Below are 24482 nucleotides of genomic sequence, written 5' to 3'. Positions count from 1 at the left end.
TAAATCTAAAAATTCTCGACTGTTACTTTAATAAAAACATAATATGACGAAAAAAAATAGGGCGAAAAGTGAACGCCTTGTCAGAATCACTATAGATACTTAAATGTTCCATTCAAAACAAGTACGTTTAAATGTAAATATGAACAAAATACTAACAAGCTTATACTCAAAGCTATCTAAATCGGTATCAGCTGTATCACAGACAATTTTTTAACATGTCCTAATATTTTATATTCCACTGACTGAACGCGTTTACAGAGTTTGAATCTTTGCGAAAAAGAAACTTTGAATTACCACCTTCAATCTAAACTATAACCAAAAACACTGTCAGTTTCTGAAATTCCAGTGAGCCTGTCTACCTAGACAGCATTTTTGTGCACGTTGCGGGTCAGTTCAGCAGAGCGAGCTGGCGTGAACTGGGTTGAATCGGAAATGCTGTCTATGCAGGCGGCACACTAGGTTTTGAGACGCAACCCCGCGGGAGACACGGCACATCTCAACTTTCTCCAGTCTAATGGACCGGAACCAACAACCTCTAAACTGATTTCACCGTGGACCCTCGCTTTCATACGAACTCAGTATCATCTGGAAAAACACTCGGGAAGAGCCACGCGAACTTTGTCGAGTGGTTTTGTTTATTTTGATGCTGAAGTGATATCGTCGCCGCTCCATGGAAACTCTCCGCGAGGTGACACGTGTATGAGCTTGTTTCGCCCCTGTCTGGGTGACTGGGATTGGTGCTGGATGCACACGTTTGTGTATTGTGGTTGCGAAAATATCGCGTCTCATTTTTGGAGTGGCGGTTATTAGGCTGCTGTTAGCTTTAGCATAGCAAGGCCTCGTCTGCAGTGTGGGTTTGCGGTATTGCTGCTGCTGTGTTGGCTGTGGACGTACACACATTCAGCATTAGAAAGCCCAAAAGTGTCAAAGGAGTGTAATTTCGAGCAGTAGGAAGTGTTTCTTCTTCACTTGGGAGCTGCTGCTGAATATGAAGGTAAATTTACAGCTGCACGATAACGGAAAATCACAATTTGTGAGTTATTTTGGTACAATTTTTTTTACTGATCAGTACAAGGCTCCTGACGTATTACTATATTGTTAAAACTAGCAAGTATAACGTTTTTATAACGTTTTTGTGTACACAGAACATAATTAGTTTTGTTTCTATATGTCCAAACTGCAATTACATTAAAGGTAGGTGTTAATGTTATTGTTGCAGGATTATTTTTTGGTAAACGGCACCATTACTCGAAGAACCAAATGTTATTTGGGTTACTTCAGGAGGATACTTGGTAAAAAAAAAAAAAAAAAAAACACATGTTGATTTTTGGAAAATATGATGTGTAAGCACTTTTAGGTCTTCAATACATATATCATATGCTTTTATATTTCTAATATTTTAAGTAATCTGCACATGGGTTAAATAAAATTGTTGTATATGTTTATGATTGAATGGAATCATTGGTATACATTGCTGTTTTGGTGCAACTTTTATAATAAATCTTATTTTGTTTTTTTTGTAAATAGTGAACCTCCTGGTCAGCACATCAAAATATGGATGCAACAGCCTCATGCAACATCATAATCCGATGCCTCTCCTGATGCATCTGAAAATGACTATAGGATATAGGACGAATAAAAGCTAAAAACAAAAGCCCAATGAGCGACACACGGTCCACAGTCACTGACAGGTATGGATGAGTTATGTTCATGTTTTACATTTGGTATGATTCATATACAGACATTTCAGCCTACATCTGTATTAACTCTCTGTATAGTGATCTGCATTGGACAGCGTTGAGCTTTCATTGATTTGGTTTTGTAGTTGGTTTGGTGTAGGTTTATGGTCATGAAGTCTGGTTTTGTGCCTTACTTTCGATTTTGAGAGCTCTGTTCCCATTGACCAGTCAATGCGTGTATGAGAATTTGGATGCACTCAAGTATGTTTCTTTAGGTTTGCAGGTGTGTTGTATAAATACATTCACAAATGCTGTGTGATGTGCCATGTTGGTGTTGTTTTTTGACCTGTATGTCTTTTGACCTATCAACAGTGAACTGATTTAACTTAAGTGAAATTTAGCCATGGTGAGCAACTTTCATGAAGCCTATAGCACTTGAAAAGTCATTTACTGTGGCAACATTTTGACTTTGACAGCTTCTGTGGCATTTTGGGAGGGTTTGTTTTGAATATCAGCAAATGCAGTAGTTCATCTGGGTCTTTTTTGCCTACTGTTTTGTGAAACTGATAAACTACTTTTTGCATACTATATAGTAGAGAATTAATCATACCATTGAAGTACCTGTTTTATTTTAGTAATATTTTTATACCTTTTTAAATACCTTTTATATAACATATAATTTTTTTTTGTTTTAAAAAAGTTTAAAAGTTTTATATCTGAACTAGCTTTTTATGCACAAAAGTTTCAATACTTTTGTGCTTTTCTCAGTTTAGTTAGGATTAATTTTCTATTTAGCTTTTATTTATTTTTATTTCAGGTTTACTAGTTTTAGTACTTCAGCTATAACTTATTTTATTTATATGCCAAGGCAATGTCTTCTAATCTTTACTTTTTTAAGATCAAGTTTTTCATTTAATATTTATATATTATTTTATTTCAGCTGTTTTCAAATATTTTTAGTAGTTTTAGTTAACAAAAAATAAAAATAAAAACACTGTCCTGAACTGCTTTTTTTGTCTTGAAAAAAGCCTTTTAACATTAGATGTTAGACATGTTTTCAGTACTACCTTTCTTTATCGATTTTTCTGTTGCTCGATATTCTTGTTTTAGCAATGCTGGCATCTTGTATTCTGCATCAACCAGTATCATGCTTCGGTTTGGTTTGTTACAAAACTGTCATGTTGATTACAGCGTGATCCATACTGTTTCAAATCTAATTTCTGAAGCTAAATGGCAACACAATGATAACCCATAGCGAGAATGTTGATAATTTTATATAGACAAGTGTTTAGAAGAAAACGGTTGTAATGTATTTTATTGTATTGTGCTGCTTCACAGCAAAGCATGTTACTTGGTTACTGCTCTTTAGACCAGAACACAAATCAAGTGAGAATTCTTGTCTAATTTCATCATTCTGCCATTTGATATTGATCATACTCAGACTTTTTCATAACAAGTGGTAAGTGGAAACTAAGCTATGGGAAAGTTCAATAAATGTACCAATAACAACTATTTGCTCAGCCCTCACACATACTTTTCATTCATGATGGCTGAAAAACGTCAGTCACAGAGTGTTTTCTAATGGTAAGCTCTCACAGGTCTTTGCCACTGACGTCACTGTGGAACAGCAGACTGGTTGTCTGTCTGGTCATCTTCGTGATGACAGATGCTTTCAGTGCTGCAGGGATTGAAACACAAGCATCTGAACTTAACTCTGAGGGAGAGACTCGCTTGTTGATCTGCCTTTCATTCCATCTAGAAGAGTAGCAATATCAGGATTGAAAAGTTTTGGCCACCCAGGCCTAGTTGAAGATGATTGGTGTTCGTCTCATCTGTTATCACTGCAGGTGATGCATTGTCCGGCACAGTGTATGTGGCTAATGCGTCTTTTGTTACCTTCAGCCATGTGGCGTTCTGTTTTAATCCTAAGGTTATGCCAGTTCAAAGTCATTTTTTGTTTCTTTGTGTCTAGACCTCATTTGCTTTCACTCCTACACTGAAGAATGACATGTAAGATTTAACAGGATATCCTGTAAGCAGATTGGTTAACAGCTTTTAAGTCTGTGAACCGATTGTTTTACCTAGACATTATTCCTGTATAGTATTTAGGATTGAAGTAAAAGTTTAGTGTAAAGAAGCATTTCTGATTACAGCTTTACAGGACATTGAAGGTAGGCACTCAGAATTTTTTGTTTACTGTAAAAATAAAAACAAAAATTAGCATTCTTTTAAATTAAAATAATTTTTTTTTTAATTAGCATTCATTAAATTTACATGAAAATAGATTTACAAAAGTTTAGGTATTATTCCTATTTAAAACTTGACTCTTCTGTACTAAGGCCGACGCAAAATGAAATGTGATTTTCTAGGCCGATATGCAGGGCTCCAAACAAAAAAATCGAGTAAGGAGCCATTGGCTCCTATAAGAAAAAAACGTAGGTGCCAAATTATTTTTTTAGGTGCCACAGAATAAAAATGTTTTATGCGTTTTATTTAAATTATTTATTTTACATTTTAACTTTTTAATCATACTGAAGTGTTTATGTCTCATCTTTTCATGACTTTATCAGCATTTTAATCCATCTTGTAGATGACCTGGGAATGAAGGTTCACTTAAAGTGGGAGCTAAATGTCTTTTCCAACTTGAAACATACAGTCATGGGTTGTTTATTACACAAAATCTGTACCAATATCATGGACCATAAGCATCACTTGGCCCCTGAGTATAGTTTGGGGTCCTCCTCGATGCATCCTGTAAATGTTGTCATATTCTCTTAAAAATAAAGGTGCTGCATGATACCATAGAAGAATCTTTTTTTCCTGTCTAAATGGTTTCATAAAGAACCTTTAACATTTGAAGACAATGACAGATTATGAAAAGGTCAGAAAGAGATTGTTCTTTAAAGAGCCTTTGACTGAATGGTTCTTTGTGGAACCAAAATTGTTTTGTTAAGAACCTTTTAAGCTCCTTTACTTTTAAGAGGGCATGTCTTTCACACTTTCAGTCTGTTTTTCTTAATTAGTAAAATTAAATTTTATAGGAGGAGTTGAATCATGTAGACAACAGGTTAAGTAAAAATATTAAAATTCAATAGCTCATAAATATAGCAAAATGCTCCTCTTTATAGTTATTTTTCTAGCTGACTGATGAGCTTATGGACACCGAAAGGTTACTGAAGTTAATTTTACGTTGCAATGTTTACAAGCTTTACACGTTTTCCGCAGTTTGAAAGTGTTGTACTGTAGAATCTCTTATAAAATAGCATACCTTTTGATGTTAATTCATGTTCATTATGTACTCTAGTAGTAAAGAGCAAGGTATGATAGGTTCTCGTGCTGCTTGAACAGAGGCACTACTCGCGATCGCGCCTGCCGCATTAGGGGCCGTTCACATGTCGCGTCTTTTGCGCGCTCAAGTTCGTTATTTCAAATGTAGGCGCGCGGTATGCGTGCGTGCTCATAATGGAAGCGGCGCGCCTAGCGTTTTCCACGCGTTTTTAGGCGCGATATGTCAACGGCCCATTAAAGAGCACCAAAACTATATTTATTGTTTGAATTTTGTTTAAAGCTGATACTTTGTAAATTAAAAAGTAACAAAGCACAAAGCTTTTTGCGGTTACTGGACGGCAAGTGCACTTCAAATAATGAAGTTAACAGAACACAGCATGGACTAAGATCTTGTTAAGAAGAAGCCTTATGATTATAAACGAGAACTGTTAACGATATTGCCAATATCCACACAGATGACAGCTTTACCTGTTGTAGTTTGTTCAAGTTATGAACGAAATAGACGCTGTTTTTCTGCACTTTCTCTTCAAGTCTCCATCATTTCTCTCTCGCGCGCGTTTATCAGGTGTGTGTCAGCGCTGCTGCGCGGCAGATGAGGACTGTTTAAAACTCTTTTTCCCACTAAAACTTCGATGTGCATTCTGTCAATGCGCGAACATAACAAAAGATGTGAATGCAAAACAATCAGGAAAAAAGGCATTACATGCAATTTTTTAAGAGATAACATGTAAATACATAGGCCTAGTTGCCAGTGGCGACCTCAGCAAAAACTTCAGTCGCATTTTAATATTTATGGTCGCAAATGCGACCATTTTAGTCGCAGTTTGGAGCCCTGGATATGGCTTGGAACTATACTCTCATTCTGGCGAAATAATCAAGGAGCTTTGCTGCCGTACCATGGTTGTAGCAGGCACAGCGATATTATTATTTTAAGGCGCTGCGTAATATCATTGCGCCTGCTGCGAGATGTTAACAGTAATCATATTCAGTTATCTATGCTAGGCTAAGCTAAAAGTGCTACCACCAAATCCAGAGATCGGCTGAATGGATTCGATTTCGAAAAAGGTAAAACTCAACTGTTTAACTTTAGGGGAGTTGGAAAATAAGCCTATTTCCTTTAAAACTTTTTCCCATCATAATAATTAATAATTGTTGAATTAAACATTGCTGACACTCATGCATGTTCTTTTTTTTCACACTTGGAGGAGTTATAACTGAAACGTGTTTTCTGTTCATCAGTGATAAGCATAGAGCAGCTTAATAACCAAGTTGCTTAAAATAGCTGTGCTGCTGAGCACTGATGCATAGCTTCACTAATGATATTTTGACACTCCAGTATTTGAAACTGCACTGTCATTAATGAATTCTGACATGAAATGAATGTTGTGGTCATTACAGCTGTAGCTCCAGTAGTGTAAACTAGTTGGCATCAGTTAGCAATGATTCAGTACTAGTTTCATGAAGACATTATTATTTGGACCATTGTTTTTTTTTTTTCTGACAACACAAACTCTTCAATTCATGTTACTGTAATGAAATTAATCACATTCCTATCCTTATCCTGATGTTTCCTGTATCAAGCATGCTGCGTTACTGGTTAATCTGCCGCACTGTGACCAAAATATAATTGCTGTATATTTTAGCTGAAACATGTGAGTTTGTGATTTTTTGTATGGAGAGAAAAAAAAACTTGGGTGTTGGAAAATAATCTTTTGACAACAAAAAAAATCAAGCCTGCTTTTTCAACACTGGCTGCGTGCAGCAATAAACCTACTGCAGAACATGCTGTTCAGTTCCCCACTGAATCACTTGATTAGGGCAGTTCTTTTTAATTAATCAGAAGAACCAATCAGACTAATTAAACACAACCCTTTACAGTCTGAATCATCAGCTAATGTGGTCATTGTTGTTTGTAGTTATTTATTATGAAGCTGTTTGGGTGTTCCCCCAATGCATACTAAATTAGGGGAAAAAAACAATAACCAAAAATCATGGTTTTTCTGTCTATACATACATGCATACATAATTAAAATTAGTACATATGTATTATAATTTTTACATGTGTATATAGGCCTATTTTATTATCTCATGTAATTGGTTTTATTATTTTACATACGGTAACTATGTTTTGGAGAAGGAAACAGTCTCCGCTATGTAATTATGCTTAATTGCACATAGTTAGTATTTTAGATGTCAGTATATCAATCTAGCTGCATTGTGGTTAATTAAGCTGCTATGCAGAGTATGCATGTACTGTGATCATGCAGAGCTCTCTTGAATCTCATATGTTCAGTCCATTATTTCTACACACAAAACCGGTCGGCCTGCTGTAGCTTTAGATCATAGTGTCAACACGAGGGCTGTGTTCTCCTGACACACGCCCAGTGCTTTCTGCAATACAAAGATTTACGGTTGAGGATTTATGAAGCAGTGCGCTGATGTTTTGAGTATGATATTGTTGTGTGCTCATCCTTGTGGCCATAGTGGCTGACAGACGCTCTCACTGGAGTGTAAATGAAGAGTGGAGTGGGCCGGCCTCACACCCTGCTGCCACTTTGGCATGCACACAACAGCCACTCCTTCTCCTCTCCGGTGCTCTTTCTGCACCAGATCTGTCTCAGTAAAGATCACCAGCCCCTGCTGAGACGCAACAATGTCTGACACCCCCCCCCCCCCCCCCCCCTACATTGTCCCCTGCCCCCTCCACCTCCAGACAAATGGGCCTTTCACTACAGCACCGGGCCACACCTTTGCTCACCTTTACCTTGGGCGAAGCAGCTGAAAGTCTCAGAAACACACCTAGTTACTCCATTGTCAGACATAAATATATGAGTATGTAAGCTTTGCAGCAGGTGAGTCATCCGTCTTGTCAAAGCCCTCATTGTGATTTCAGCGGTGCTGCCTTGTGTCTTACAACCTTCTGAGCTGAAATAGAGAAATTGGTTTCTTGTTGTCTTGATGGATAGGGTGGAAATGCTGAACTTTGCAAATTGACATAGATGTTTGATTTTGGATTTGGACAAGAATACCAGTTTTGCCCAGTGGAAAATCTTTAAAAAATGCACAAAATCATAGTTCGGAGGAAGGCTGGTCTGTGCGGGGTGGATATTCTGGTTTCTCTGGCAGTGTAGAAAATCTCAATAGACAGTCATGAAACCCAGACCGCACTGTGAAATCAACTGAAAGTCTATGAATAGAAGTAACTCAGAAATCTCAGTCTCACGCAGAAGATAGCCATGAATGTGCATTTTGTGTTACAGAATGTCCCTTTGGGAGTAATGGCAAGAAATGCATTTCACATGGCCATTAAAGTAATTTTAATAAGTATGGGCAAGTTTCAGGTATGGTGTTTTTCAATTTTTCAACACCCATTTACAGTCAACGTCCTTGACAATTGTGGCATATGTTTTTCAGCTTAAAACCACATTTGGTTGTTATTGTTTTCATCAGTTAATGATCATATGCCAGATGTATGATTACAGGAATGACTTGATGAAGCGTTTTGTTTTGAATTAGCTGTTAGCATATAAATTAGCACATGACTGTTTTGATTGTAATATCATGTGCTGCAAATACTTTACAACCTACAAGGCTCAAATGTCATGAAAGGAAACAAATATTTTGTCACATTGGGCAGATATTTGGAGGTTTTGTATGTAATTATTGGGTGGACACATGAATATTTGAAAACAAAAAGTGATGAGTGGTGCTACTCTGGCAGCTTTTGCTAAGGTGGCTGGTCATGTTATTCGTTTCGTTCCATTGACTTCCATTCATACGTGTGTACATGCAAAGAAATGTTTCTGTGTTCCAAAGTTCAAGTTTGGTGCAGGGCATCCAAGATGTAGGTGAGTTTGTTTCTTCTGTAGAACACAATTTATGATTTTTACCTTCAGTCATTGCAGTCTCTCAATTGTACAATGCATGGCAAATGGTAACAGAATAATGCAATAATGCACAGACAAATCCAAATTAAACCCTGCGGCTCGGGACGATACATTAATGTGTAAAGACACAAAACAATCGGTCTGTGCAAGAAACTGAACAGTATTTATATAGTTTTTACCTCTGATTCACTCAATGTCCGAACTGTTAGAACTCTTGTGAACGCGCTTCACATCAGCAATTCTTCTTCTTCTTCTTGTTTCTTCTTGCGGATCGCAGACTTATAAGTGCATTACTGCCACCTATCTCTCAAGTGGACCATTGACACTCCTAATGTATCACAGATCAGATGTCATTTATCCAGTGAGGAGAGTAAGTTGAGCTGATTGACAAGAAGAGTGAGGTGAGACAAACAAGACGATTGCAGATGATTTAGTTTTGAGACAAAATGCAAAAGTGCGTGTTTTCCACTATTTTGGATTTTGAAAAGCCTGTTGACTTTTGCCATTTATCTAAGGTTATTTTGGAAGTTTTTTTTTTAAAACATTAGTTTCTCGTTTAATTGGTTCCACATTGTTTGCTGATTTTTACTTTATTTAAACTCTCTGTCATTTATTTATTTTATTTGACATCGAAATTGTTCTGTTTTTGCTGTGGAGTCAAGAAATCTGTAAATATGATTAAAAGATGAATATGAGACAAAACTACAGAATGTCACATTTTATTATTGGGTGATTCAACAAAGATGTTTTACCAGCTACGAAGATCAGCACTTTTAGAGTTTCATCTCCCTGTCTGATGTGACCTCACAGGTGTTTCTAAGTGTTCATCTATGTCCTGTTGCATTACTTCTTCAGATATTAAAATCAGGGAATGTGTCTTATCAGTTATATCCATTGCTTCTGCATTCTAAGTCTTGCATTCGACAATGACACACACAAACCAGGATGAAGACGAGGAAGCCGACTTTGAAAGAAAAGCAAGCAGTTTGGATGCTAAAAGATAAAAGGAAGTCAATTAGAACTATAGGAAAAACAAAGGGCATGGAGAAATCAAGAGTTTGGAAACTACCGGCGACATCAGCAACCAACAACGACCTGATTGGCTGAAAAAAACAACAGTAGTTGATGACAGACAAATCATAATAGCTGTGAAAATTAACCCTAAAATTCATGTCTGTAAAATCACCAACAACCTTCAGAAAGCTGGGGTGATTCTTTGTCAATCTTCAGTCCGCAGGAAATTTGAGACCGAATTACAGAAGCTACACAGCAAGACGCAATCCTCTGAGCATCAAAAATAGAAAGGCAAGATTCTTCACAAATGTGAGCCAGTAGAGTTTTGGAACTGAGTTGATGGACCAATGAGACACAGATTAACCGTTATCTTAGCGATTGGAAAGCAAAAGTGTGGAGAAAAAAGGGAACGGCAAATGATCCTAAGCATACAAGCTCATCTGTAAAGCTTGGTGGAGGTGGTGTCATTGCATGAGCATGCGTGGCTGTCTCCAGAACAGGACCTCTTCATTTTAATAATGACTTAATGTATGATGGCAGTAGCAGAATAAGTTTGGAAGGGTACAAAATCATCTTGGCTACCAATAATCAAAACAATGCCACCAAATCATTAGAAAGCACTTCATATTAAATCAGGACAATGACCCAAAACCCCTACCAGTTCAGTCAAGGACTTTATCAGGGCAAAGGAATGTAAAGTCTTAGATTGCCCAAATCAATCTCCAGATTTAAATCCAATTGAACATTCATTTCACCAGTTGAAGAGAAGAATAAAGACAGAAACTCCCCAAAACAAGCAACAGTTGGAATTGGCTGCATTAAAGACTTTCAAAAAATTTCAAAGCATAAAACCAAGAGTCTGGTGATGTCTATGGGTTGCAGACTCACTGCTCTGATTGCATGCAAGGGATCTGCAACTAAATGTTAGCTTTTAATCTTTTACATCTGCCTTAAATGTTCCAATACTTATGCTCACATCAAATAGTGGGATAAACTATAAAAGTACTGTCCTTTTTATTTGGTAAAACATGTATGTGTCAAAAGACCTAATAATAAAATGTTACATTCTGTCTGTTTTGTCGCATATTCATATTTTAATATTTGCAAATGTCTTGACTCCACAGCAGAAAAAGCAATTTTGACTTTACTGTTCCAATACTTATGGAGGGCACTGTATATTATACATGTACTGTATACTTAGCCCATTTCCAGTTTTGTATACCTATTTAAAGTTTATGCAAGTTATGTATTATTTTATTATTTGTATTATTTTATATTAGGCATTATATTATATTATGTCCTGTAGCATGGTGTATTTTTATTTGTTTTGTTAATAAAATATATTTTTTATAAATAGGCTAAAGTGAGTTTGATGTTGTATTTTGTTGTTGCATTCAAGCAATTGACTCTGAAATGTCACTAATTTGAAAGTAAAAAGCAAAAAGCGCATGGCGCTTTTAAGCTATTTATAATCGAAGGATAGCGAGGAAAAGAGGGAAAATTCAAACAAACTAAAAATGAACAATTGCTTTAAGTTGAATTGGTGCTATTTGAAAGTGAAAGCTAAATGTGCACGCCGCTTTTATAAGCTATTTAAAAGTGAAGTAAAGCAAGGAAAATAGGGAACTGACCACCCGCATGGTGATACCAGTATTACCGGTGGAAAACATTCCTCACCATCACAACCCTATCTTAGCGCTCTGCCTAATCGCAATTTTTTGCCTTTGCAATTTAATTTTGATTAATTGTGCAGCCCTAGTTAGTGTTGTCAAAAGACCCGGTACTTCGGTACCAAGTCGGTACTAAAAAAATGAAAATGTGACGGTACCAGGTTTGTTTAAGTACCGGTGGTACCGAGTACCCGTCCAAACCCGGTTCTTGACGCACACAGCGCTATGATTTCCGCAAAGCAGAAAACGCTGACTGAATCTCAAAATACAGTCATGATAATGAAACTTACATTTTAATATGGACAATCACGGAATGTGTCAAATTTATCATAAATTAATTAAATCAAATCTCCGTATGGACCATTATCTTTAAATGTTAAGCCGCAAAAGTTGGTTGAAATATGAATCCTGCATGTTCTGCGTGGCTCTGTGTGAATGAATGAATGGTTTGTTTTACTACATAGACTGAAGCGCGACGCTTGCAGTAATTTCAGCATCTGTTGTCTCAATGAGGACATAAATACATAAACTACATTACCAGAACTGTTCTGAGTCACTTCACAAGCATTTTACCGTTTCATTTGAGTAAAACCAGTGTCAAAATAAAAGTTCATTTTTACACAAAGGCATTGTGCTAGATATTACTATTATTTAGTAGAATGTATGTGATACTGCTACTACTGTGGAAAAAATTAAGAAAACTTTATTTTTTAAAGAAATAAATCACAAAAATGTTTTCCATGTTTAAAATTTAAATGTTTACATTTCATTAATTAAAAGACAAATTAAATTTGGGTGAAACTTGTTTACTGTTATTCATAATTATATTACTTGTAGAAAAACTTTAAACATAATTGTAAATAAGTATAAAGAATGGTACTGGTTTTATTTTTAGTGATAAAAAGGTTTTTTTTTTTTTTTTTTTTTTTTTTTTTTTAGAATATTTTTGTGTTTTGCTTTGGTACCGAAATTTGTACCGAGAACCGTGGATTTTCACTGGTATCGGTACCGAATACTGAAATTTTGGTACCGTGACAACACTAGCCCTAGTGTATATGACTTTCTTTTTTCAGAAAATACAATAACAGTTATATTAAAAAAGTCCTGGCTCTTTTAAGCTTTATAATGGCAGTGAATGGTGGTGAAGATTTTGAAGAAAGTGCCTCCATCATCATAAAAAGTACTGTTATAAAGGCCTTCTGAAGTGAATCAATGCATTTGTGTAAGAAAAGTAACCATATTTAAAACTTTATAAACTGTAATCTGTAGCTTCCACTAACTGTCATGTGTTCATGAGAGAGTGGCATTACAGTGAATGACGTAGGACATAATAATAGCTTTGAATATGTAATAAAAAGTACATATTTTATGGCTTTAATGAAAATAGAAGATTGCAAACAGCATGTTGTCTATAAAATTTCAGGCTTATTTTCTCAAAGGCTCACACATTATTGGTTCTTTATATGTGAGAGTATATAGTTGCCATTGACATTATATTATAAGAGAGGGGTCACTAGCAAGGGGTCAGCATATTTAGACATCTATGGCATCAAAACAGTTGAAACCCCCTAATTGTGTGTCCAGCTGACATGTCAAACAAGTATGTTTGTCTTTACATCTTCATATTAACTTTCAGTGTGAGAACATTCAACCATCAAAATGAGATGGTGTTTGCAGATACTTTAGAGACGGTGCTTTTTTTCAAAATTCTATAAGCAAACATGCAATATCATCTTGTGTACGGCTTCAGATTATTGTGAACCATGTAAACTTCAACAAATCAATTCCGATAACTGGTAAACAAACTTTGTTTCTCGACAGACAGACATAAACTCTACACCCTGTCTCCTGAAAGATATGTGATTTCTAATCAATCAGATGAATGATTTTTACTGTACACCAAGCTTCAGATGGTCCAGGAATTCTCCTCTGTGTACTGGGACAGAAACTACATTACCAGTAGTTTTTTGTGACCTATAACAGATGTCAATAAAGAGCTCTAAAATTTGGATGCCTAGCAGTACAGTAAATGCCAGCCGAGTTTGGAGAGTCCTTTCACAGGGTTTGTTTGAACATAGATTCCCCTATACACCCTGGCAGCGAGTAGGAAATGTGGAGCTGCAGCCAATAGCCCCCTGGCTGTTGAGAGGGGGAGGGACATTGACCGAGAGTTTGCAGTGTTGTGATGTAGATGTTAATGCTCGCATATACTTGCCAATACCAAAACGCATGAAAGGTGCAAGTCTTCACCAATGATATGATGCAAGAAGACATATGTGGCTGGTTACACGACGTTGAAGCTTGCCGCCAGTGTTACTTTCAACATCAAATTGAACATCTAATATTCTCTGTTGCCTGTGCCATATCGTTAAGGTCTGATATATTCCTTCTCCATTTGCAGTCTTGGCTTATGCAATCCCTGGCCTTCTGTGCCAAGTGGAGACCAGACTGCTGTGCTGTATTTTCTCCGGTGCATTAAGCTGTGACTGAAAAGTGTGGGGAGAGAGACGACTGCCTCTCTGCAGAAGGCGATTGGATATGATTAATTCGCCTGTCCTCTTTTCCCTCACGCTGCGTGGATGCTTAAATCTTATGTAGTTTCAGGGGCAGCGTGGCAAGGCAGGCTCACTGGGCCGAGGTTAATCCTTTGTGTTGCGTGCTTCACTGCTGTGAGATGCTATGACAGTTGGCTGCAGGATTAACGTAGAACTGATGCACTAAAATACAGATTTTCTATATGGTGTTTTGAAAGAACTTGGTCATTCAGGAACATTAAAGGCAAATTAAAGATGCAGGTCACTGCAAGTCTTTTTTGTCTTTTTACTCTTTTGTTGTCCTAAACCAATTTAATTAATTTAATACAACTTAATTATTGGTGATTTTTGCATGGGGAATTTGTAAAAATAATTTATATTGGAAAATGATTTACCTTTTTTTTTTTTCTTACTAGTGTTGTCAAAAGACCTGGTACTTCGGTACCAAGCCGGTACTAAAAAAATGAAAATGTCACTGTACCAGGTTTCTTTAAGTACCTGCTCAACCCGGTTCTTACAGCACTATGATTTCCGAGAAGCAGAAAACACAGATGGAATCTTAAAATCCAGTCATGAAAATGAAACGTGCATTTTAATATGGACAGTCACAGAATTTGTCAAAGTTAGCATAAATTAATCAAATCAAATCTCCATATGGACCAGCATCTGTAAATGTTAAGTCGCAAAAGTTGGTCTCTGTGAATGAATTAATGAATGGCAGAGACGTGCAGGTTTGTTTTCTACATAGACTGAAGTGCGTGACGCTTTTACTGCAAGTGTCAGCCTCTCAATTTCAGCATCTGCCATCTCAATGAGGACATAAATACATAAACAACATATTGTTCTGAGTCTCACTTCAAAAGCATTTTACCGTTTCATTTGAGTAAAACCAGTGTCAATTTAAAGGTATTCTCGGTAACCCGTGAAAATAAAAGTTCATTTTTACATAAAGGCATTTTGCTAGAAATATTACTGTTATTTAGTAGAATGTATGCGATACTGCTACTACTGTTGAAAAAACTTACTTTTTAAAGAAATTAATCACACAATATTTCTTCAATGTTTTAATTTTAATAGCAAATCCCCTTTATTTACCAAAAATAAAATGTTTAAATTTCATTCATTAAAAGACAAATTCAATTTGGGTGAAACCTGTTCACTGTTTTTCATAATTAAATTACTTGTAGAAAAACTTTTAACACAATTGTAAATAAGTATAAAGAATGGCATTGGTTTTATTTTTAGTGATATTATTATTATTATTATTATTATTTTTTATTATTATTAACATATTTGGTGTTTTGCTTTGGTAGATTTTCACTGGTATCAGTACCGAATACTGAAATTTTTTGTAACGTGACAGCACTAATTCTTAGTTTATTTATTTTTTTAATTTTATTGTATTTATCTTGTGATGTGTACAGATATATATATATATATATATATATATATATATATATATATATATATATATATATATAAAATATGTAGCAGGCTGCCTCTCTTTAGTTTTTGACAGAGAAGGACCCATGTCGGTTGTGATCTTTTGTTTTGGGAGGCATGGATTGGTAAGAGTTCAGTCTACCCCTTTGCTTCAGCTTGTCCTCCTGACCTTGGTGGCGACAAAGTGTGTTGTGAACTTGTCTTACTCTCTGCTTTCCCACCTCCTCCTGCAATATCAAAGAATTTAAACAGACAATCTAGCGTGAAGAAATGCACATCCTCCAGCCCTGTCAGGACGGGTGATTGAGTTTATTGGAGCAGAAAAGGAAAATCTCCCCAGGCCGCTGCTGCTCAGCACCCCCCACCCCCACCCCTTTCCTCATTGTGATGTCACCTGGGGGAGGGGCCGCTCATTTCAGAGGCCCAGCTCGACCCGTGTCTTCTGGCATTACCCCTAATGACACTTCCACATCCACTTACCTTTTCATTTCGGTTCTCTTTTGCTCTCGCTTCCCATTATTATGTAGACTGTGTGTGTGCACTTTCACAAACACACACAGTCGCTGTGCTCTTGTTTGATCATGTCATTACTCAGTCATCACTGTTTAATGGGTTTTAACAGCTGATGTTTAGAGCAAATGTTGGCTCCTGTTGGAGCCAGTTGGTGTGCTTGGGGCCATAAAGACTGCCTCTCCTATCTGTCTGCAAAGCATTTGTCCTCTTCTTATTTGCCTAGACGTTTCCCGGATTTGCTTATTCATTTTAGTTTATAATGGCCTTGCATGCAGCCTTTTATTTATTAAATGATTGAGCTTTTGTGAAGAGACATCCGCAGTGTTTATTTTTCAGTTCACTTCTGCTTCACTTATTTTCACTGACACAAGCAGCCAAAATTTGACAGATCTGCAAATGAGACCTCATCTTTTGACGCGGGTGATTTTGGCTCTTCTAGCTTAGCAACAAGTTCCTCATTTGGTATTTGAAGGGGAAGTGAAAGGATGTAGTGTACATTTACTCAGGGGTGTCCATGTGATGTTATTTCTTATAAAAAAAGATTTTCTTCTAACACTTCATGTGAATCAGTTAAGGGAATAATCTGGGTTATCTTTCTTTCTTTTTTAATTCTTCTCTGAACAGCATGATATCAGTTACTACATAAAATAGTTTAAGTAATTTTGTGTTTGCTAAGATTTTCTTTTTTCTTTTGCTTTTTTTTACAACTAAAAAAAGGCCTTTTTTCTTTGAGATTTGTACTCAGAGAATTTTAAATTTTTTGCCATGTTTATTTGTAAAAAAGAAATCTATACTTATATTTGAATTTAGTCTAAATTAGTTTAAAAAAACGTAAAGTATTCGATTTTTCTTTAAACACTGTATTTTTCTGAAAATCAAGTTATAAAAAAAAGTGTTCTTTTTTTATTTAAATCGGCACTAAAAGACTTAGACTTCCTTTATAAATAAATAATCAGAAGTATAATGTAACTTCATGACGGACATAAATGAAAGAAACATACAAAGTTGAATCATAAAAATGATGACATAAAATGACTTTGTAATTTGTGTATTGTTTGGGATGTATCTTACTCCTCCATGCTGGCCAGATGACTTTACACAAAAAATTTTATTATAGCAGGGGGAAAAAAAGCAAATTGCTACAATTATGTTCAATACCTCACAGCCCAACATGTTGTAAGATCATTTAAAAAGTAAAGTTAGAATAGCTTAATAATAAAAATTAAATATTGCATAAGTGGTTACACCACTATAATATTAACTTATAATTATGTTAATGTATCACATGCATACTTAAGAATCAAATCAAAATTATATTGTGTGATAAATCTTGCCATGTTTTTTTGTTTTTTTACTTCTAGCCTATTAAATCTAAACATTACTTCATATTATTACAAGGCTATATTGTGAATCCTTGTGTGTTGAGTATTGCCGTCTGGCTGTTGGGTCAGGTCACTGTCTGACGCACACAGACTCTTGCACGAACACATACATGACCATTTGGAGCGATGCGGCCGTGCTTGACAGTGGTGATGTCATGAGTTGGAGCACAGAGGTCCTCTGGACTGCATTTTATACAAACAGCAAGTGTTCTTTCTTCTGCAAAGTCACTGCTCCTTCTTGCTCGCTGCCAACCCAGCACTCACTTGTTTTTTCCTCCAGTCCTCAAGCCAGCACTGATTTCATCCCTCGGTTCTCCGCACCCCCATATCTTCTTGCCAGCCTGCCCACCGCAACCTGAGCATGACACCATCACATGCACACACATAATGCATGCACTAAAGAAATCTGTATGTTTAACTTCCAGAAAAGTGTGGAAGAGAAAGGACAACGTAGCAAAAGAGCCATGTTTTCCACCCCGTGTCCCGCTTTTCCTTCAAGTGGTTTCTGACAAACACGCCTTTCAGAGTCGAGTAATTGGGGTGTCCCTCATGCAGGCCTTTCTGGCTTCGTGTGGAACGTTTTTCCATTATTGCACAAAACCTCAATTGAGCGGAGAACCCGCCCCGTCCACCTCACCAATCCCCTCTGCCGTTCTTGCACTTCCTTTACCACTCCAACTCACCCCCATTGCTATGGAAGCATATGGGTAGCAATATTCAATTTGGAATTTAATATGCAAAATGACAATGCAATATGTAAAATGGCAATGCATTTCTGTATTTACATTTACAATTTCCAATACATTTGTGCAACGTTTGGTGCAAAATGAAAATGAAAATTAAATTACATCATTTTCATTTGCCATTTCACACACTAGTTTTAATATGTAAAATGAATACTAATTTTAACGCTTTATAAGTTGCAAAATTAAAATGAAATTGTATTACAGAAATTATTAGATATGTATAACACATTCAAGCAAAAACTGTGGCAAAATTATCATTCAAATGCTATTTTTCTTAATTGCATTAACACTCACAGTCAAGACACTTATGATTGCATTTTCATTCAATGTCCCGCAATGAATGTAGCAAAATTCAATGTGCACATTGAAAATGCATTCCGAGCCGAACACATCTCCGCCCCCTCGCACCATGTCAATCACTGCGTGAACAAGGCGGGGCTTGCAGAAGGTCAAGAGTCCGTGTACGTTTTGATCATTTGGTTAACTATTTTCACTGTATTTATCAGTGGGACAATATTCATACAATACTACAACCTAGAAATAATTTGCAGGTCGCAGCAGCACGAATTATGTGCCCAGCTACATCTGATTCAAATATTATGCTAATTAACAGTGAGCGGTGGTTTCAGACATTACAGTGCTTCACTCGCACTGACTCTTATTCTGTCTGAAAGAATGAAAAGACCGAGCTGAAGGTGGAGCGATTCAACCAATCAGATGAAAGCAGTGTTTCAGCTCCGCCCACAAGTGTGAATGAAATATTGAAGCCATAAACCGAAATGATCAAAACGTACACGGACCAACTGTCTTGTCCATGTTCTCTCACTTGAATCGTCGTCTTGAGTCTTGAGTCTCTTGACCTTCTGCAAGCCCCGCCTTGTTCACGCAGTGATTGACATGGCGCGAGGGGGCGGAGACGTGATCGGCTCAGAATGCATTTTCAATGTGCTCATTGAATTTTGCTACATTCATTTCGGATCACTGAATGAAAATGCAATCGTAAGTGTCTTGACTGTAAGTGTTAATGCAATTAAGAAAAATTGCATTTGAATGATAATTTTGCCACAGTTTTTGCTTGAACATGTTATACATATCGAATCATTTCTGGAATACATTTTCATTTTAATTTTGCAACTCATAAAGCGTTAAAATTAGTATTCATTTTACATATTAAAACTAGTGTGTGAAATGGCAAATGAAAATTATGTAATTTAATTTTCATTTTCATTTTGCACCAAATGTTGCACAAATGTATTGGAAAATGTAAATGTAAATACAGAAATGCATTGCCATTTTACATATTGCATTGTCATTTTGCATATTACATTCCAAATTGAATATTGCTACCCATACGCTTCCATACATTGCTGCCGCCTCCTCCAAGAGGGAAGATGGCCTCATTTGCATCAGATAGTGTTGTTGACTCCTACATTTACAAACTAATCTAACGCTAGAGAGTATTGTTACTCTAGTAAAGTTTGTTTTCGACATAGGAGGAAAAAATTCAAAAGGTTATTGTTTTTATTTCTCTCTCATAATTCTGAGTTTACATCTGGCATTTCTGATTTTACGAACTCAAGATTGCAAGTAGGGATGGGACGGTATGAAAATTTAATATCACGATTATAGTGACTAAAATTATCACGATTATCAATATTATCACGGTTTTGTTGAAACGAGATGAAAGTGTTCAAAAATAGTTGATGCTCACACTGAAAACATTTCAGCAAGTTTTATATTTAATAATCAACAAACAACTAATAAAACAAGCAACTCTATGCACTTAATTTAAAGAAAGATTAAATTCTGTGGCATTTCCTTCCTTACAATGAAAAGTGTAGAAGCATAGAAAAGCATAGAAAAGTCACTGACTTTCGCCATTCCTTCTCGAAAAAAAACAAAAAAAACATTGTGCGCTGCGCTTGCGTCAGACTGTTGCTGGCTGGACATGATTTAATAGTGAGTTATTAAAACCGCGATAATCAAACACGGTTTTAATGATAATTCATTTTTAAACGATATTACTAACCTTCAGCACATTTTATCACGGTTATCAATAAAACCGGTTATCGTCCCATCCCTAATTGCAAGAAACTTTAAAATAATTAATTATAGCAATTGTGAGGAAAAAAGTCAGAATTGGGAGATGAAAAAAGCAATTAATTTTTTTTTATTCTGTGGCTGAAACATGAAAAAGAGAAAAGAGTTGTGTGATAACTCAGATCAGAGAACAAAAATTTAAATTGCAAAGATGTCAACTCAAAATTTCTGATAAAAAAAGTCTGAATTTTGAGAACTTGTAATTGAGTTATTAACTTGCAATTTAGAAAAAAATGGCAGAATTATGTAATATAAGCTCGCAGTTACAAGAAAAATAGCTGGAATTGTGCGAGAAATTTTAATTTTTTTTTATTCCATGGTGCAAATAGGAAATAGGAGAGGGTAGACCAGTTGGAGATAAACCAAAAAAAAAACCTTTATGTACATTCATAAGCATTACTTGTAACTGTTGTGGTCATAATCACAAATAGCAGTATTCTTACATGTACCATCATCATGCATGATTCATCAGGGAGAGAATAACATGTAAAAAGTGGGATTATTGGCTGCTTTTGGTTGTTTGGATTTACTTTTCCATTCCTCTTTTCCTCTTGAGGTTTTTAGCTGAGTGGACCATGGAACGTTTTACAGGCTCTTTCATAAATGGCCCATTCAGTTCCCTCAAACTGCTCTCAAAAGGATCCTGTGTCACTACAGAAAGCTCTGATGCAAGCAAGAACACCCCCTGCTTGAAGACTCAAAAACTATAGCCGCGTTTCCACCGCTGGAACTTTACCCTGGAACTAGGGACTTTGGGCTGGTACTCTGTAGCCGCAATTCCACCGCCGGAACTTTACGCTGGAACAAGGGACTTTTGGCTGGTACTCTATAGCCGCGTTTCCACTGCAGGAACTTTACCCAGGAGCTAGGGACTTTGGGCTGGAACTCTGTAGCCACATTTCCACCACCGGAACTTTACCCAGGAGCTAGGGACTTTGGGCTGGAACTCTGTAGCCACGTTTCCACCGCAGGAACTTTACCCAGGAGCTAGGGACTTTGGGCTGGTACTCTGTAGCCACGTTTCCAGCGCAGGAACTTTACCCTGGAACTAGGGACTTTGGGCTGGTACTCGGTGTGTTTCCACCACAGGAACCAGGATCTAAATAGTGCTGGGTATTGTTCAAAATCTTTCAATCCGGTGCCCATTTTGATACCTCCTTTTCATTACCGGTTCCTAACGATACTTTTTTCGATACCATATGTTTTAAAATCCATTTCAACATCAGCACAAATACATTAAACACAAAACTTTTATTTTTCACCTTAATTAAAACAAATTCTGGTAACACTTCACACTCAGGATAACCTTATTAATACAACTGGTTGTGCTTTTTGGATAGGGGTGTGCCATTCAGGGGCGGACTGGGACCAAAAAGTTTCCCTGGACTTTCTGGCCCACTGCAGCCCACCACGTCATAACGCAGGCGCCCCTGTTTTGATGTCATTTATTAATTTAATATTTAAGTAAACAGTTTGGGGATTTTAACCAATAGGGCAACTGATCCTCCGTTGAGAAAAAAAAAAAAAAAAAAGAACAGCAGCTGTTCATTTAGCGACTCCTAGTGAGTGATACATGCTCATCAAGACACAAACATTCTCCTAGAACTCACACTTTGCATTCAGTTAGCAGATCCATACGAATCATGCATGAAATTGAAGTTTATAAACTCAAACGATAGCTTTATGTGCTTTACAGATGAACTTGAAGTCTTTATTCATTCGAGATGTTCAATAATAGATAATCTTTGGCTCGGTAATACAAGTTCATGATCCGATTAGTGAACCGATGATTCTTTTGAGTCAATCTTTTAAAATAATAATTTATTTTGTTTATCGAAACCAGTGTGGTCAGCAAAATCGCTAGCCCCACGTCCCGGGGCTATTGTGTTTTTCAGTCCGATGGGCTATCGTGAATAGTGATGTAAAATTCCTAACTTGATTCGCGTTGTTCACTCGCTTGAAGGGGTGAAACGGATCATAGCTGATCGTTTGCACTTGTTTCTAAATGTTTTTTAAACAATTTGCGCGTGTTCGGAGCTTGCGCTCACTCATTCAAAGCACGCGCTGCAAGCAGCATTTCAGACAATGCGCGTACAGAGAATGAATTCATCTTTCACGTATCGTAACTTCTGAATGAACACACAATGAACAACCACAATTATATAAAAATAATTGTCTCTGCATGTATTCTCGTAAACACAGTCGGTTATGTTTTAAGTGAACGTATACAGTGGCCTGCTGCTTAGAGAAATTCGCTGTACCGGATAAATCGGTCTCTCTCTCTCTCTCTCTCTCTCTCTCTCTCTCTCTGTATTTTAGATGACGTGAAAGGGGGCGTGTTTCAAGATACGCAATGGAGTAGACCAAACTAAACAGGGAGGGAGGGCAAAACACTCATCCAAACAAATGCTTCATTAAATTGGTGCAATACTCTTATCGCCTATGTTGCACTTTGTTGACTCTGCATCCACTTATATAAAGTGTAGCCACACTTTAGACCTCTTTGGCATTGTAAAACGGAAACGTTTTGAGAAAAAACAACTACACTTGTGTTGTGTGACTACGAGTATCTTCAGAAATCCTCCCCGTCACGTCACGTGGTGGTGGACAGCCAATCACGGCTAATTTAGGTCTTTACATGCACGTATGCTACTAGCTCACACAGACACTGGCACCGAAAAATAAAACAATTTTCGATACTCATAGTATCGAAGTTTTTCTTTCGATACCATAAAGGCATCAAAGTTCGGTACCCAGCCCTAGATCTAAATAAAGTTCCGGGTAAAAAAATGCCCCTCAGAAAGTCCCTGCTGGCGAGGTAGTACTTTTTCAAAGTTCCGGAACTTTCGGGGGCGGGACTTGGGCGCTAAACATGATGATTGGTTGAGTTCACTCAGCATTATGATCTCAACCACCATTTATTTGGATTATTTTCAAAATATTACTGTTATTGTGTCATGAAATGTAATTTTAAAAGTATTTCAGGTGAGAATGTTGTTGTTTAAAACTCAAATCTGTGGTTTATTTATAAAGACAAGGCCTATTTAAAAATGTGTTTCGCCGATTTCAGAGACAGTCAGCTCCACGCGATCAGCGGGAGCTCAGTAATCAAGTATCTGCCGAGAGCACTCTCACCTTGGCTATACCTTCTGATATGTGCCGCTGGCTCTGTGTGTCTCTTTAGTGGTTAAACATAAAATATAATTTGTTTTTGGTAAATCTAACAGGTAATCTTTGGTCTTTATTCAATTTATCTAAATGTTAAAATGAAAATAAAAAGAGACAATTGATATACTATTTTGTTTCATTGTAATGGCTGTATATATACACATTTCCCCTGAACTAATTATATTTCTGCAGCTATTATTATATTTAAATGAAAACGAAAGGAGGCAGTGGTATTTGATATCCTATTTCGTTTTATTGTAAATATACAGAGAGGAAAATTGCAGTAACCAAGGCAAGCTGACGGATCTTATCAATTACGCTACTGTTTGCAGAATTACCGGAATTACACCGTCGCGGACATCACACTCCCGAGTCGAATGCGAAAAGTCCGAACTACTGAGGATGCCAGTCCAAAATGTGCGTGCTTTGTATTGAGAAATGCGCGCAGACCAATATCACCAGACTATTTGTCTAATTTTCCGGTACTTTAGACCGCGGTGGAAACACAGAAAGCAACCGGTGTGGGGGGAAAAAAGTTCCTGGTACAAGTGTTCCGGGTAATTTCGGTGGAAACGTGGCATGTGTGTTTCCACCACAGGAACCAGCATCTAAATAAAGTTCCAGGTAAAAAAAAATTGCCCCTCAGAAAGTCCTTGCTCGCGAAGTAGTACTTTTTCAAAGTGTTGGAACTTTCGGGGGTGGGACTTGGGCGCTAAACATGATGATTGGTTGAGTTCAAGCAGCATTGTGATTTCAAGCACCATTTATTCTGATCATTTTCAAAATATTACTGTTATTGTTTCATGAAATGTAGTTTTAAAATTATTTCAGGTGAGAATGTTGTATTTTAAAACTCAAATCTGTGGTTTATTTTTTAAAGACAGCACCTATTTAAAAATGTGTTTAGCCGTTTTCAGGGGCGATCAGCTCCACGCGATCAGCGGGAGCTCAGAGCTCATGTTTACCGACAACAGCTCGACTCGGCTAGTCCTTCTGACATTTGCTGCTGGCTCTGATGTCTCTTTAGTGGTTAAACATAAAATATAATTAGTTCTGGG

General features: G+C 36.9%; 1 protein-coding gene across 5 annotated transcripts in view; it reads left to right on the top strand.

The window, feature by feature from the left end:
* The first annotated feature begins 387 nt into the window (after nucleotides 1-387).
* LOC132108022 (rho guanine nucleotide exchange factor 12-like) overlaps nucleotides 388-24482 on the top strand; it is a 78530-nt gene continuing 54435 nt past the window's right edge. For 4 of the 5 annotated variants that reach the window (XR_009424396.1, XM_059514466.1, XM_059514465.1 and 1 more), the window contains exons 1-2: nucleotides 389-994; nucleotides 1528-1691. Coding sequence is in view for 4 of the 5 variants with exons in the window: in XM_059514466.1 (XP_059370449.1) it covers nucleotides 1660-1691 (32 nt within the window). In the remaining variant the exon portion in view is untranslated. Of the gene's footprint in view, nucleotides 995-1527; nucleotides 1692-24482 lie in introns of all 5 variants that reach the window. The other variant, XM_059514463.1, reaches the window with a different exon arrangement.

Source organism: Carassius carassius, chromosome 28, assembly GCF_963082965.1.
Source record: "Carassius carassius chromosome 28, fCarCar2.1, whole genome shotgun sequence".
NCBI lineage: Eukaryota > Metazoa > Chordata > Actinopteri > Cypriniformes > Cyprinidae > Carassius > Carassius carassius.
Note: the sequence above shows the minus strand (reverse complement) of the source record. Positions and strands in the feature narration are given on the sequence as shown.